The sequence below is a fragment of the Salarias fasciatus genome, chromosome 5 (genome assembly GCF_902148845.1).
Source record: "Salarias fasciatus chromosome 5, fSalaFa1.1, whole genome shotgun sequence".
In the NCBI taxonomy this organism is placed as follows: Eukaryota; Metazoa; Chordata; class Actinopteri; order Blenniiformes; family Blenniidae; genus Salarias; species Salarias fasciatus.
In genome coordinates this window covers 4,197,453-4,212,131 of record NC_043749.1, presented here as the reverse complement: position 1 = coordinate 4,212,131, position 14,679 = coordinate 4,197,453, and the positions used below count along the sequence as shown (strand labels likewise).

At 45.2% G+C, this 14,679-nt stretch overlaps 3 protein-coding genes across 3 annotated transcripts; all 3 read right to left on the bottom strand.

Moving 5' to 3' along the window:
• Window positions 1–432: 432 nt before the first annotated feature.
• Window positions 433–1,912, bottom strand: LOC115388311 (interferon-induced GTP-binding protein Mx-like). Its single transcript, XM_030091385.1, has 2 exons — window positions 1,614–1,912; window positions 433–609 (listed from the first exon to the last, which is right to left on the bottom strand). Exons 1-2 carry the CDS (start codon window positions 1,810–1,812, stop codon window positions 566–568), a joined length of 243 nt encoding a protein of 80 aa, XP_029947245.1. The 5' UTR covers window positions 1,813–1,912; the 3' UTR covers window positions 433–565.
• A 1,194-nt stretch (window positions 1,913–3,106) lies between these two features.
• On the bottom strand, window positions 3,107–8,304 carry LOC115388308 (N-acylethanolamine-hydrolyzing acid amidase-like). Its single transcript, XM_030091381.1, is given in 15 exon segments — window positions 3,107–3,430; window positions 3,508–3,577; window positions 3,808–3,836; window positions 3,909–3,975; window positions 4,641–4,703; window positions 4,778–4,950; window positions 5,023–5,108; window positions 5,179–5,269; window positions 5,356–5,447; window positions 5,450–5,478; window positions 6,119–6,148; window positions 6,150–6,201; window positions 6,204–6,280; window positions 8,094–8,154; window positions 8,157–8,304. Coding segments are annotated over 15 exon segments (1,074 nt in total). The 5' UTR covers window positions 8,290–8,304; the 3' UTR covers window positions 3,107–3,409.
• Window positions 8,305–12,010: 3,706 nt separating this feature from the next.
• On the bottom strand, window positions 12,011–14,391 carry LOC115388307 (class E basic helix-loop-helix protein 40-like). The gene is given in 6 exon segments (XM_030091380.1): window positions 12,011–12,641; window positions 12,644–13,050; window positions 13,162–13,285; window positions 13,664–13,771; window positions 13,862–13,925; window positions 14,025–14,391. Coding segments are annotated over 6 exon segments (1,221 nt in total). The 5' UTR covers window positions 14,099–14,391; the 3' UTR covers window positions 12,011–12,197.
• Window positions 14,392–14,679: the final 288 nt, after the last annotated feature.

The following is a 14,679-nucleotide window of genomic DNA, read 5'->3' as shown; positions in this document are numbered from 1 at the left end:
AAGGGGTCAGTTTAAATAAAAGGAGAACACAACTACTTGACAGTATCACCATGACAATAATACAGACAGACACCACACACACACACACACCACCACACACACACACACACACACACACGGACCATTTCACTGTATTTGCAACAGAATGAATAATTAAAATTGAATTTATGCTGACATTGTCATTTTCCGTCAAAAATATTTTGTTTTGTGAAACTATTGACATTTCATTTTAAATGCTCAGCAACACAGCAGAAAAAAAAAACTTTAAAGTTTACTTTTGAAGGTTGTTAGGGCACTGTTTTTCGGTCTGGTCCACTCAAAATGAAACAAAAAAAACTAGACCCAGACTTGTTGACATTTAACAGAGGATAACTTTGGAAGAACAGTTATTTTTATTCTTAGAACTGAAATACAGTCATTATTTCTTTTTTTCCCACACTTTCTGGTCAAGTAACTGACCCTAATTTTGGCATTTCACTCCAAGCTTCTGACAATGAATATCAATATTATTATCACAGAGTAACAGCTTAGACTCAGACACTCTGTCTGTCTACTTATATCCCGTCTAATAAAACAGTATAAATCCAGATGATGAGTGAAGTGTGAGGGTCGTCCTCTCACCTGAGTGCTTTTAAAAGTCACATTTTTATTCCAGAGTTGATCAATATGATAACTTTCTTTTTTCAGATAACCTAAATCAAAGGCATAAACCAGTTGTAAATATCAGAAGTGATCATCCTGTAGACATAGATGTCATTTACCAGCAATTTCTATTCTCAGGAATGAATTTGACACTCTGCCAGCTCTCTCATGGACTCATTCCTCAGAACAAAACCAGTTCAGCTAGCCTTGTAACCAGCCCCGCCCACTCCAAATCCACATTTGGATTTTGGAGCTGGGGTCCAAAATCCAAATGTGGATGTGGAGTGGGCGGGCTGGTTTACCAGGCTACAGTCCAACAACAGGGAGAAAAAAAAATCATCTTAAGTGTGTGCAGGTGTTGGTGAAAGTGAAAGCTATCCAAAATCCATTTTACTTGGAATTGTGCAAATATGTTCAGCACAAATTCATTTTGGTTTAGATGGATCATACATCAAATGGGTTGCTGATCTCAGGTTGAGGGCAGAACACACCTGGGACAGGGTCTCCAGTCCATAACAGGACGGATACACATTCACATCCACATTCACACCCAGGAGCAATATTAGGGTCAATACATGGGGAGAACATGCAAACACCACACAAAGACTTTTCAAATTTGAACCTGGATTTCCACGCCCCCCTAGACCACCAAAATGACTCGACAAAAATCAATGAAAATCTATTTCTCTCCTTCGTCAATCATGTTTTCACAATTAGTCACCCAGGAGATAGGTTTCATTTCCTTTTTTTTTTTAATAGTAGAAAACTTAGAACAGTTACTTTTAAACATAAAACTCCGTGTAAACTTTGTAAAGTAAATCCACTGCTGGACTGGGGCATTGGCCTGATTTTGGCCCGCGAGCCGCATGTTTGACACACCTAGAATATAATATTTTTCACTACAAGTTTGTGACACGTCCGTCTCATAATATTAGAGATGATAACGGACTATTTCCGTCCCGTCTGACGGCCGGTCCTCTCACCGCTCCCTCTGGGCAGAGCCACCCCGGACAGCGCCTCCAGCACGGAGCTCTTCCCCGAGCTCTGGTCTCCGATCACGGCGATGGCGGGCAGCGCCAGGTCCTTCTCCACTCCCAGGGAGCGCAGCGAGTCGATCAGGTCGATGCAGGGACGCACTTTCTCCTCGTACTGCTGGTTCAGCGTGCTCATGGTGGAGATCTGCGACGACCTGCTGCCCGAGGAGGACTGAGGCGGACTGAGCCGCTTCCAGGGAAGCCTGGGAAGGAAGAAAGCCCGCTTAGGTTTTGTTTTCCTGCTGTCCAGTAGGGGAATGTAAAGTTAACTTTGGTTTCGTTTTTCCTCATTTTTTCTCGCTGCTCTCAGCAGACGCTTCAGGTTTCTGTCTGTGTGTGTGTGTGTGTGTGTGTGTGTGTGTGTGTGTGTAGACCGTGCACCCAGCTCCCCACCAGGAGAAAACCACCCCCTTGTGGAGAAGGAGAAGGGCCATGACCCCCAACAGGAGCCATCGAGCCAAGACCAGGCAGGAATCTGAGCCTCCAAGACCTGACCCCCTCTTGAACCAGGATGGCTGGAGGTCCAGTCAGAGGACAACCATTCAACAACCCCGTCCCCCAACACCCAGCACCGCCACACCTCCCCATTCACTACCAGGTGTTTAGGAGCTCAGCTGGTCTTGAGTCGACCCTGAATAGAAAGTATAGGAGCCCAGACAGAGTGTCGGGTCTGTTTCAGAAAGCCCTGGTCTGATGACTGTGCTGTATTTCTCCGGAGTCGCTGGACTCACTGTTGTGCTGTAAACTGTAATTGGAGTAGGACTGATAATAGCGAACCTCTGGCTGTGCTGCTTAAGCGTGACGCTCAACAAAAGCCGATTGACAGCGCTGCTGAGGCGGACAAAAGTCAGCCGGCACTGGTATGCACTCAAGAGCCGCGTCTCCGCCACAACGGCAGTCATGTGATTCCTGAAGGCAAAAACTAAGAAAATAAATTGTCCCTGGCTTTCAGGAGGCAAATGATCCCTCACTGAGCTGCATGCTCTGAAAACACGAAACCAGAACAACTGGAACAAACATAGACAACCTGATACACAAGGAACAATGATGGGGATGATAAAGAACCATGAAGACACGTGAGGCACATCAAGGCCGTGGACATTTAGAAATCATTAAACAACAGTTAAGAATCTGTTTATCAGTTTCAATTCTCATCATCCTCTGGCTGTGGATTACAGCTATCTCGTGTGCATATGCTGGGGCAGCGTTTGTCTACAAGGAGACGGAGACTGAGCATTTCCAAACAGTTGTGTTTTCCATAAGTCTTAGTTAAGAGCAATCAAACATGTGGACATTTGTTTCAGAAAAATTTATTGAGTGGTACAATAATTCTGTCCAAGATAGAATTAAAAAATTACAAAATTAAAAGCAAAATTAGCAGGTCATCACTTCACCCCTGAACATCACTTCAGATCTTAAAATTCCACTGAAGCATTTTCAAGGAAGTACATCACAGGAATAGTTGGAATTAGTCAAAGTAGTGTTTCAGAAGGTAGGACTGGGCGTGTTAGAGGCAGTCAGCAGGTCCGAAGTGAGGAAGCTTTACTGATGTGAGAAACCAGCCAGATGATCCAGTGATGAAGTGACCAAACTGCTCTTTTCTCCTCAATCCACCAGAAACACCTTTATTAACTGATTTTAACGAGGCCACCTGACCGGACGTTCATTAAAAGCTGCGTCTCTAAAACGATTCTGCATGAAGCGACACTGTGGAGCTCAGGAAATCTGTGAGCTCAGTCTGTCTTTGAGCAACCCTGAAAAGAAAGAAATCAGCGACACCCCGACACGACAGCTCCCATCAAGCCCGAGGAGCACAGACCGTTTTATTTACCTGTGGTCGGATGACTGTGCTGTATTTCTCCGGAGTGGCTGCGCTCATTATGGTGGTGTAAACTGTAATTCTGGGAGGACAGATAAAAGCAGATTACAGTCAATTCTGATTGAAACTGCTGAGTCTTTACAGTTCATACATTCCACCTCTGGCTGCGCTGCTTAAGCTGACATGCAACAAAAGCCTATTGACGTTTTTGCTGAAGTGGACAAAAGTCAAGCGACACTGGTATGCACTCAAGAGCCGCTCTCAGCTACAGCTACAGTAAAAGAACAAGAACATACAAAGTGTCCTCCTTACCCATTGCACACTGGATACAGTGACAGGACCTGCGGGATGAGACTGCATTAGAAACCGCTCAGACTTCCAGGAGGTCAGCGATCCTCTCAGGCTGTACTTGCCTGGAACAGCGTGTCCGCGTTGATGTGCTCCTGCCCGGTAGCATTCAGCGCTTTGTTGGCTGCTTCTCTGAGGAGGTAAGCAAGACAACAATTTATACTTTAAAGTGACTACAATCTCAACATGAAGGCATTTTAATGGTACGTCATGATCATGGCAGCATCACCGACATCTCAGCTCGGGTCTTAGTGTTGTTTGTGTCCGTCACTCTTGAGAAATTTGTTAGAACATCAGTATTTTCTTTGGAATTTTTACAATTTGCTTGGTTTTTTTGGGGCCGGATTGGAGCCTCTTGCAGGCTGGCTTTGGCCCGCAGGCCTGAGGTTTCAATCTGTGTACATTTGCAGCACTTTTCAGCACTATCAAAAACACAGTAACACTGGAGAACATTCCGATTGTTTCCAGGGTTTTCAGAGTTAATCACATTCATTGCAAATAATCAATGTAGGGATGTCAAATATAAATATATTTTTTAATTATAAAATTATTTTGAAAGAAAATCCAAAAAGGCCAAAAGGAAATTCTTGGACTGTAGGAGCAGGCCTATTTCAGTTAATTATAGGATTCTATTTAGTCTTTGATACCGATGTCGTTCAGGACACTATTATCCCGCCATATATGTATGTAAGTGTGTGATTTATGTTTTATACTTTGCTGCAACACCAACTGTCCTACATGAACACAAATTAAAAGCTGAACTGAACAGGATGGGTAGACACTGAGCAGCCGCTCACCTCCGATGGTCCCTGGCTGGAGGCGGAAGCCAGTGATCGAAGTTTGTCTCCACTCTGTACCACCTGAACACACAGACTCAGACTCAACGCACACCGTCAGACATCGGGCTCTCCCCGGGCTGTATTAATTTGCCTACCCTCCATCAACGGGCTCCAGTGGCCAGATGTCAGCGGGGCCTTTTCGATCTCTGGTGATGACGACTCCCTCTCCCGGCCGCACGCCGCCCACGATGTAATACACCCCTGTGATGATGGGGATTTTCGATAGACGCATCACTGCGTCCTGAAAGTCCTCCGCCTCCTCCAGCGTCTGCATGGTGAGCTCACAGTTAGTTTCACTTCCACGCACTGCAGATATTTCGGTTTTCTCTAAGAGCCTCACCTCCCTCACCAGCCAGCTGACGGGGGATCTCCGGTACAGGATGGCAGACACGATGTTCTTCCACCAGTTCCACAGGTGCTCGGAGCCTGGTCAACACACTCAGCTTAGGAATTACAAAGCAACAGAAACAGCCTCCGAGAGTACGAGTAATCTCACCTCGCTGGTCACCAGAGACCGTAAACTTGTTGGGACTCTGCCCGGTCCACAAGCCCACGTAGCCCGCAAACGACGTCCCAGTGTACGCCACCTGATGTGGAAACAAGGGCTCTAAACATCAGATCATCACGACGACTGATGAGGTTTGCACATCCAGTCGGATGGATGCATACTTACCTCTCCTTTCTTGAGGAAGGATATGTTGATGGTCAGATTCCTCAGTACAGAATGTGGATAATCCAGATTCCTGCCGTGGAACAAGTGGCCGTTTTGTCCTGAGCTACGATGCTCGTGCAAAACCTAGAAATGCATGGCGTTTGTTAGTATACATGAAGGGTGTCCCTTATTGTGGGTCTCCTCAGAGACTGCACACAGTGAAGGGACTGAGGTCCCGTCAATTAGAAGTGTTAACTGAAAAATCATTGTTTTTTTTCATTTATTGCACAAAATTTTAGCAAATTTTTTTATGTCTGTTTACACGGCTACTGCATAAACACTAAAAACTAAATGGTTTTCATCTTGGGCCACACGTGTGTGCTGTTTTTTGTTTTCATAATGAAACCACACACACATGCACACAGAGAACAATACGCGATAAACATTGGCATGGACAGAAGGCGAAACTGGATTGCTGCTACGTTAAATGTGAACTCTGAAACTACCAAGTCCAGGAGAAGATGGACTGGGAGTCGTGACACTGTGGAGGCCGCTACTGTTGTTACTGTCCATCTACTCAGGCATGTGCAGAAGAACTGCTAACTACTGCTGTGGCGCACATGCAGCAGTAGCAGCTTTTCAGAAAAGTTGAGTTCTGATCACTTTTTGCGGGAAAGTGATGTTTAAAAGCAGAAGAACTTGAGGGAAGCTGACGAGAAACTAATTAGCAAGTCAAAGTACATTTCCAGCACAGAGACCTAAGTGTATCCAAATTCATACGTACGCGGTCACTTCGTAGGCGAAGTTGAGCATGGATATCAGACAGCTCTCCTCCGAAGTGTGAGGCCAGGCCTTGGATCTCCCCGCGTAAGGCTGAGGGATGTAGTCCTCCAGAGCCTCCACCACTGGCGTGAGCGCATGGTGCACCCATTTGGGAATGGTGGAACTGGAGAAAGGAAAGGTTTCATGTTAGTGTGGTAAACTGGCTGAACCCTGAGGTTTTGATCTGTGTAATATTACAATAGTAGCACTTCACAGCAGTATCAGAACACACAGTAATCCTGGGGAAGTTTCACATTGTTTCAGAAATGCACATCAAACTTTGTATCGTTTAGCTTAAAACTTACTCCTCTGGATCCACCTACTCCTGAAAACACAGCAAGTTTACCTGCCCAGACTTATTGTAAAATCAGTTAAAACCACTATTTTAGTTGAATACTGAAACCCGACCACAGACTAATCCCTGAAATATGTGCAGATTTGTAGAACTTTCTCTTTTAAATTTTATTTAACCAATAAAGTGATTCAGAATAAATTGCAGGATGACAGTCGTTCTAAGTTTCATCTGAACACATCGACTGAAATGGCTTCAAACGACTGTAGTACCTCAGGCCTGTTCACATAACATTTCAAGTGAAAACACATTGTTTTTGCGCTTTTGTTTCAGAAAAGTTTCATGCTTACATGACGACCTTTTGAAATGGATGTGTTTCAACAAAAATGGCAGAAACACTGAAAACGATTTGGTTTTCATGTTGGGTCACTAGTGGATGCTGTTTGTATTTTTAGTGAAACCACATGTGCGCAATGCAATAAACATTAACAACAGCCGTACAAAGACATCCGAACAGGGATTAGCATCCATAACGCAGTGAGGATGACATTTTGCAGTCCTGACAGTGATCATTTTTGTCTTTCCCTGATCCAACTTTTTATTTTGCCCTTAAATGTCAGAGTATTTCTGGGACACTGAAGCAGCGGAATCTCGTGACCGTTGAACCAAATTCTGGTTTAATGCTCATAAAGATCAGTGCCACGTCATTCAACGTCTGCTGAACAGAAAACTGTTTGTGTCGCCTAAATGCAACAGCAACACCCAACAAACACTCTGTTTTTAAAAGTTGATATTAAACTGTAACAAATTACTAAAGTTGTCCTATAAGCCAGAATACGTCTATGGGAAAGTACTTTAACCAAATATTATATACAATTTAGAACTTTTCCTTTAATTGTATGTGCATGGGTTGAACAGAGATACAGGAAAAATATCAAATTTTTGAAGAAAAAGGTACTTTAAAAGAAGTCGTGTCAGCAAGAAATTTGTTCCACATGTAAGGAATGAGGGAACTAAAAGCTGCTTCATCTTGTTTCTTCTGACTCTGAAACATTTCGTAACCTTCTTCCTGAGCACCTCGGAGCTCTGCATGTTTTATGCTCTGCAAATAAATCTGAGATGTATTTAGGTCCATGCAAAGCTTTATAGAGCAGAAGTAAGATTGTGAAGTGGATCCTTTGACACACGGGGCAAAATGGACGAAGGTGTGCAATCAACAACAAAATAAAGTCCCAACTTTCAAAGTTATTGCATTGTTTATACACAGCGGTGTCTGAAGTCTGATGTTAGGGTGAATCCATTGATAAGGGGTGCGCGTCTTAACATTATTTTTTACATAAATATAACTATAATAAGTTGGAATTAAATAAATTACTCAACAAATTTTAACAAGTTAGTTCAACTTATTGCAGGACATTTAATGGTTGTATCCCCACCGAAAAGGCGTTTTTTTGGGATGTATTTATGTTCATTGTTCCCCCACAACAATGGAATGGAATCTCCCCCTGTCACATCAGCCCCTCGACCTCCTGACACGGTGTGTCAATAGTACGCCACAGTTATAAAACTTATTAGAATATATGATTTAACAAGACAGCGCGTGGATAATTCACTCAATGATAAATGGAGTGTGTGTTCAACTTACTCGATGACCTCCGCGGCGGCTGCTTTCAGGTAACTAACATCGAAAACCTGCAGCAGAGGTTCCAGCGCACCTCCGGGTCCTCGTCCAGGCTGATGTTCACCGTGGGCGGAGCAGGGCTGAGCCCGGCTCCAGGCTCCGAGTCCGGCACCAGGAGGAGCAGCAGCAGCGGCCGCAGCAGCGCCTCGGCCCGCGACATCACGGCGGACTCGCTCCCACGCGCATCCAGCCGGACTGTCACCGCACGGGGCAGAGTCCTGCGGGAGACCGGGGTTGAACAAGCGCGCCTCTTCCGCTTTCGGCTTTTCAAAATAAAACCAACCCTCACTGTCAACATTACCTCTTCAAAAAGGTAACTGAGTTAGTTACAATATTTTAGAAGTAACAAATCACTATTCAAAGTAACTATTGCATTACTTAAAAAAGTGTTTAAATTTGTCAACGAATTTGAATCCCCTACAGAATAAATTACAAACAGGAAACGCCACAATATCCTTATAGCACAATTAGAATACACACTATTCTTGTTGTGATGTTATCATGCCAACCACCATGCAACTATTAATAATCTTTTTCTATTATATTATCCACGGGTATTGAGAAGGGATGGTATAATGTGCTTTGCATTGAATAGTGTCCAGATGAACTGTTCCTAGATGGATAGAGATGTTGTGTTTTTTGTTTTGTGATCAACTCTCATATCAATCAGCCACTGGTTCCTATTGCATGTTGGCTTTCTGTTTGGTACTGTGCACTGCTCCCGTCAGATGAATCAATGAAATACAGAATTTTAGGTGCATTCGCCAAGCTTTTCTTCCATTATGTAACGTCTTTGAGAAGTCATTGTATATTGTGTTTTCGCATAGAAGGAAAACATTTTAGTGAAGTCACACAGAGTGACACACAGTAAAATGAAACACAAGTGTCAGGACATCTGCTCATGTTCCAGGTAAATGTCAAGGTGGGACGTGGCGGTGGACTTCTCTGAAGATGGAGAGCGCTCTGACCTTCTGCCTCACTGTGCGGTGTGGAGGCTGCAGGAGGTAAAGTCCACCTCTACACCTCCAGAAGCAGGGAAAGCAGCAGCTGTGACCTCTGTGACACCACCAAACTCTCTTCTCTCTGTAAGGGAGCTGAAATACTCAGCGTGAAAAACAACATGGAACTCCCATCATATCAAAATTCATTATCTCTCAACAACTCTGGATACAAAAGTTTCTCCAATTAGAATCTAAACTTGTTGGATGAACAAGGTTTGAGATTTATCCAAAATGAAGGCAACTCTGTCATGTATTATGGTTTTAGAATGGCGTAAAACTCCACTGTTGAAATAAGTGTCTGTCTGGATCAATGGGATTTTCTAACAGGGATGAGTTTTGTCTCTTTGAGCATCACATTGCTCACGATTTGATCGGTTCCTGTCGTTATAAACTGCAGGTGCACTCTGATAAAGACCAAAAACTTGAGTCACATTCAAAAGAGGAGAGAAGCATTACAGTAGGTGCACATTGTTGCTCTACGTTAGTGACTTTTTCAAGTATTAAGACTTTATTTGAGTATTTACTTTATTTTTGCTTTTCACTTTTACTCCCCCTATTCAAACACACATTTTCACTCTTTCCCTTTTTTTAACTGGCTTGTTGTTTGAACCTTCCACAGTAGAAAATGTGTTATAATATTAGAAAATGTGATAAAGTAGTAAAGATGATGAATCAAAGCATGCCGACTCTAGCAATTACAAGCATAAATCATTGTGCTTTTCTTTGTCTTCTTCTTATTTTGTGTCCATTCAACTGTATTCCTTACCGCCGATACTATTACATATATGTTAAATATTGCTGTCATTATTCAAGCAGGTCATGGGTTCAACTCTGAAGTCATATTGTGGGGGGTTGTAGATTATCAATCTGTCCCATGAATCGTTCAATTAGACTCTTTTGGTGACACTAAAGTTGCTGATATGATGTGTTGATCGGTTTCAGATCCAGCAGCCTGCAAGAGTGAATCAAATCGAAGCAACATAAACCAGGAAGACATGAATGTGTGTCGATTCAATATCTCCTAAATCAAAGGTGTAGTTTTTACCTCATTTACATATGATAAATGTTTAAACCGTAACAAGTTCAACATATTCGCATAAAATAGTGCGTTTCCAAACTGTCATTTCCCACATGCTATGACGCCTGACGGCCACACGATGGCAGCATTGCAACATTTTCCAACACGATTGGGCCTGGGGCAAAAAAAAAAAAAAAAATAGAAGCAGGCTTTATTCTACAAACCAAATTACAAGATACCGATGTGATTACAGGAAGTGTGCTCTTTACACGCCCCCAGGTTTGCTAATCTTCATAAAATGTGACACTTATCCCCCCAGTCTCACACACTCTCACACACAAAACCTCAGATGTGATTTCCACTGTGCTCTTTGCATGTTTTTCAACTTTTATCAATCAAACTTAACTGTTTTGATCTCCTTCAGTCTTCATTCATTTCCCTTTTTTAATTTGCAAAAACAAAAGTCTCTCCTCTTTAAAATAATCTCAGCGATTAGCACGTCCGTGGACGTTAATATTCATGACAGTGAGGAGCTCTTCCTGTTTACACTTACTGAGCAATCTTTAAGCTTTAAGTTACAGTTTCCCGATTGTGACATCTCTCATTGAATTTCTTCAAAATCCTTTTCAGCTTGAAATGTTTACTGCCCGTAATCTAAGACACGCTATCGATTTACAGCGGCTGCGCTGCTTTACGGGTTATGTAAGTGTTATGTAAGTGTGTGTTGTTATGAGGAGCTGTCAGGTTGGCTGACTGCAACACATTTAAGCCAACAGGCAGTCGAACACAAATTCCACAAGGAAAAAAAAGACTTTATTAATATTTTAATATATATCAATAATACTTTATATACAAAATATGTACAACCTCGTGTTACAATTCAAAATAAAAATCCCAAGTACCTCTGTCTATACAAAACTATTATTTCTGTTTGAACTTTACATTCACTCTCTTTTGCCGCAGACACAACACTTGGACGGCAAAACACGCCTCGATAAATGTTGTGTCTGCGCTAGATGAGTAAAGGCAACAGCATGAGCTAAGAAGACCAGGCCTTTAAACATGACTGGGAACCTGCGTGCACGGCGGCAACACCTCGCCCGGGTGCACAGCAGCGGGAACGCTACCTCCAACCGTCCAAACACGCTCACGTATCAAAAATAGAGATGTATGAAGTAGTATGAGCCAAAAAAAAAAAAGAAGAAGAAGAAGAAGAAATATTACAAGACATTACTTCACAGGATCTCTGTCTACATACACAAATAATGAGTCACAAATTAAAAAAAAAGAAAAGCACATATGGCCACATCACGAGTGACACACTGGTACGGCGACGACGCCCTGAATTCCTCCAACGTCGGGAAGCCTCGAGTTCATTCGGCTCCCGACGAACGGAGGAACCAGCAGAGCAACGCCGTTTGTGACGACGCCTCATATGAATACACACGGAAACGGTTGGTTTCTTTTTGGTAACATTCTAGTCGAGACGAAGGTTTGTTGCAGCTCCAGGAGGCAGATCCTCCAGTCACAGATCTACAGCAGGTGATAATAGTTCAAGCAGCATCTACAGGGGACTTTTGCTCACTCTTTACATTCATTTCAGACTGGTGTGTTTGTGTGTGTGTGTGTGCAAAAAAGAATAAAGGTTGGTCAAAACCGTTGTGGGCTGCAGGGGGCCTGTCTGTGCCGTACATACATTCGGGGTTTACCTCAGACATTCAACGCTTAGAGTTGAGAAAACCAATGACAGAAAGAAACCTTGTGCACGGTCTGGTGCACTGGTTCAACCGCCCATCTTCACAGTGCTTCAGAGCCACGCAGCAGGTGTCATGTGAGCCTTCAGGTTGGCGGCGGGCGGCGCCCACAGGTCGCCCCCAGCGGTCCTGTTTCGGTTCGGGAGCTGACGGCAGATGGTGTCGAGGCGGGTGCGCCGACGGGCCAGACTACGGCTGTGGTGTGCAAGGGTGCCAGTGTGTGTGTGTGTGTGTTTTTTTACACTCGAGTTTACCACAATAAACATTCAGAGGGAGAGATTCTGACAGAAACAGCTCAGTCTTTGGTTTCCAAGTTCAAAGGAGGGATCTGCTTCAAAGCTTTGTGGAGAGCGGGGGAGTCCAGCGGGGTCTGCAGTGGCCCCGGGGAACCGGCCCTCGGGGACATCACCAGGGAGGGGGGCGCTGTCTCTGCAGGCAGGCTGGCCGGGGAGCCGCTCATGCCGGGGTACATGACCGGCATGCCCCCGGGGTACCAGCACTTCTCCAGCATGGGCAGGTACGCGGCGGCGGCGGCGGCGGCCGGGGGCAGGAGGTAGAAGGGGAGGCAGAACGGCGGCTGGTTGGGCGAGAAGCTCATGTAGCTGCCGGGAACTCCCGCCGAGTGGCCGGAGAGGACCTCGTCCTCCGAGGAGTCCGACTTCGACTTCTTGGCGCGCGGCTCGTCGCCCTCCTGCTTGATGGCGCCGCCCACCCCTCAGACGACGCAGCGGCGTGCTTGAGCTCCCCCTCCCTCCTGTGGCTCTCCGACCACTGCGTCTTGGGCTTCTCGTGCTCTCCGCCGTAGCCGCTGTCAGTGTCCGTGTCGCTGCCGCTCAGCTCGCCCGTCCCGTGGGGGTAAGTCCTCTGAATGACGGGAACACAGTTCTTGCCCGGGCCCTCGGAGGCCCTGGCGGGCTCCGCCGGGGCCTTCCTCGACTTTTCCGAAGGCTGACGGGCGGGTTCGTCCACCTGCTGGTGCTGCATGACTTCGGCCGCGACCTTCTGGATGTGGCTGATGACGTGGGACGGGGTCAGGTCCCTGCTGCTCTCTTGGCTGGCCAGGTAGTGGAGCACCTCTTTGGCGCACAGGTGGAAGCCGGAGCGGAACATCTCCTCGCTGCTCTCGGCGCCGTCGCCTCCATGGTCGCCTGAGGGGTTGATGGTTAAAAAAAAAGTTGAATCATACTGTCTGCACAACTCATGTGTGAGAATGAAGCAGAGGGGAAGGTGTTGCTTTGGCTCGCCGAGAGGAAACTTACTGATCTGTAAGTCCTTCTGCAACGCCATGATTTTCTGCTGCTGCTGCTCCAGCAGGGTGCTCAGGGCCTTCACATGCTTGAGAGTGAGCTCCAGCACCACGGCTTTCTCCAAATGACCCAGGGTCTAAAACAGGAAGACCTTTGATAAGCATGTTGATCTTTCTTATGTAACACATTCTGCAGCTGATCAGAGGACAAGCTCTGGGGAAGTCATGCAATCCGTGTTCCAGTCAGTTACTAACCAGCTGGAATCTGAGGTGAAGCGAAACACTAAAGCAGTCAATACTTCAAAACAAAATATATTACTGTACAGATAAGCTTTTTTTCTTCTTCTTCTTTTCTTCGTTTTTAAATTTACTTAAAAAGGCACACAGAATTTATTTCACTGTATGAAACTGAATCAAAAGTATGGAGCAGACAAAAGTAGCGAGCAGGACCATGTGGCGTCTCAGATCCTCCCGGTAGTTTGCAGACATGCCATATGCAGAAAGATAATGCTCACCGTCAGCTTAAGATGTTCTGGTAACAAATCCTTCAGCTGCGCGATGCACTCGTTAATTCTGTCGCGTCTTTTCTTCTCGATCAGTCGGTGCGGCAGCTTGTACGTCTCCTGAAGACAAGTGGAATGGTTAATGTAAAACATACACGTGCAGAAATACTGACCAAAAAGGGAAAAAATATCTTAAAAAAAAATATTTACCTTGCTTTCTTCCATGCGCTTCATGTTTCTCCTGGGTTTGTACACATAAATGGGAAAGTCCATTCTTTGGAGACACAAGATTAAAAAAGAAATAGTTTTTTTTCGGAGTTCAGAATAAAACACAGCAGAAATTAGAATAAATCAGTAGGAATGCTCCTTTTACCCTTGCATGTCAGCTATATCCAGAGAGTTTGGCACGCGGGGAGGCGGTGGTTGCGCACTGGTAATCCTCTCCATGTCGCTTCAAAAAACCGAAAAAAATTACTTTCAAGAAAGCCTTGTGGGGGGAAAAAAACACAACACAAAAAACGTCCGATCGGCTGATCTTCAAGAATGGCTAAAATAGTGAAACAGCAACAAAAAGAGAGAAAAGTATCTCCGGTTATCCAGCGTGCGTGTTTCCCGACGTGAGCCGCGTCTGGAGTGTTGTCACCCTGAGGTGCGCTCTGAGTCTACAGGGAGGCTCCACGCCCGGCGCGACGTGTGAGAGCTGGGTGGGTTTGTGACTACGTGTTAAATAAACCCTGTGACTGCAGGCACGTCTCTGGGCTGGAGACACATACACACACACACACACTCACACACACACACACGCTCGCGCGCACACACAGTCACATGAGGCTCACGTGTTGGACGGCGCTTTCAACTCCCTCACCCTCCCTCTTTTACGCACACAGATACACAGCCACATATGCGCGCGCGTGCGCTTTACACACACGCACGCCGGCGCACGCACGCTTCCTCCTCGCTTGCTGGAGGACAACCCACTAGTGTAGTACTGACTGAGTCCCGTGTACCACCATGCTCCGGCTCTGCGC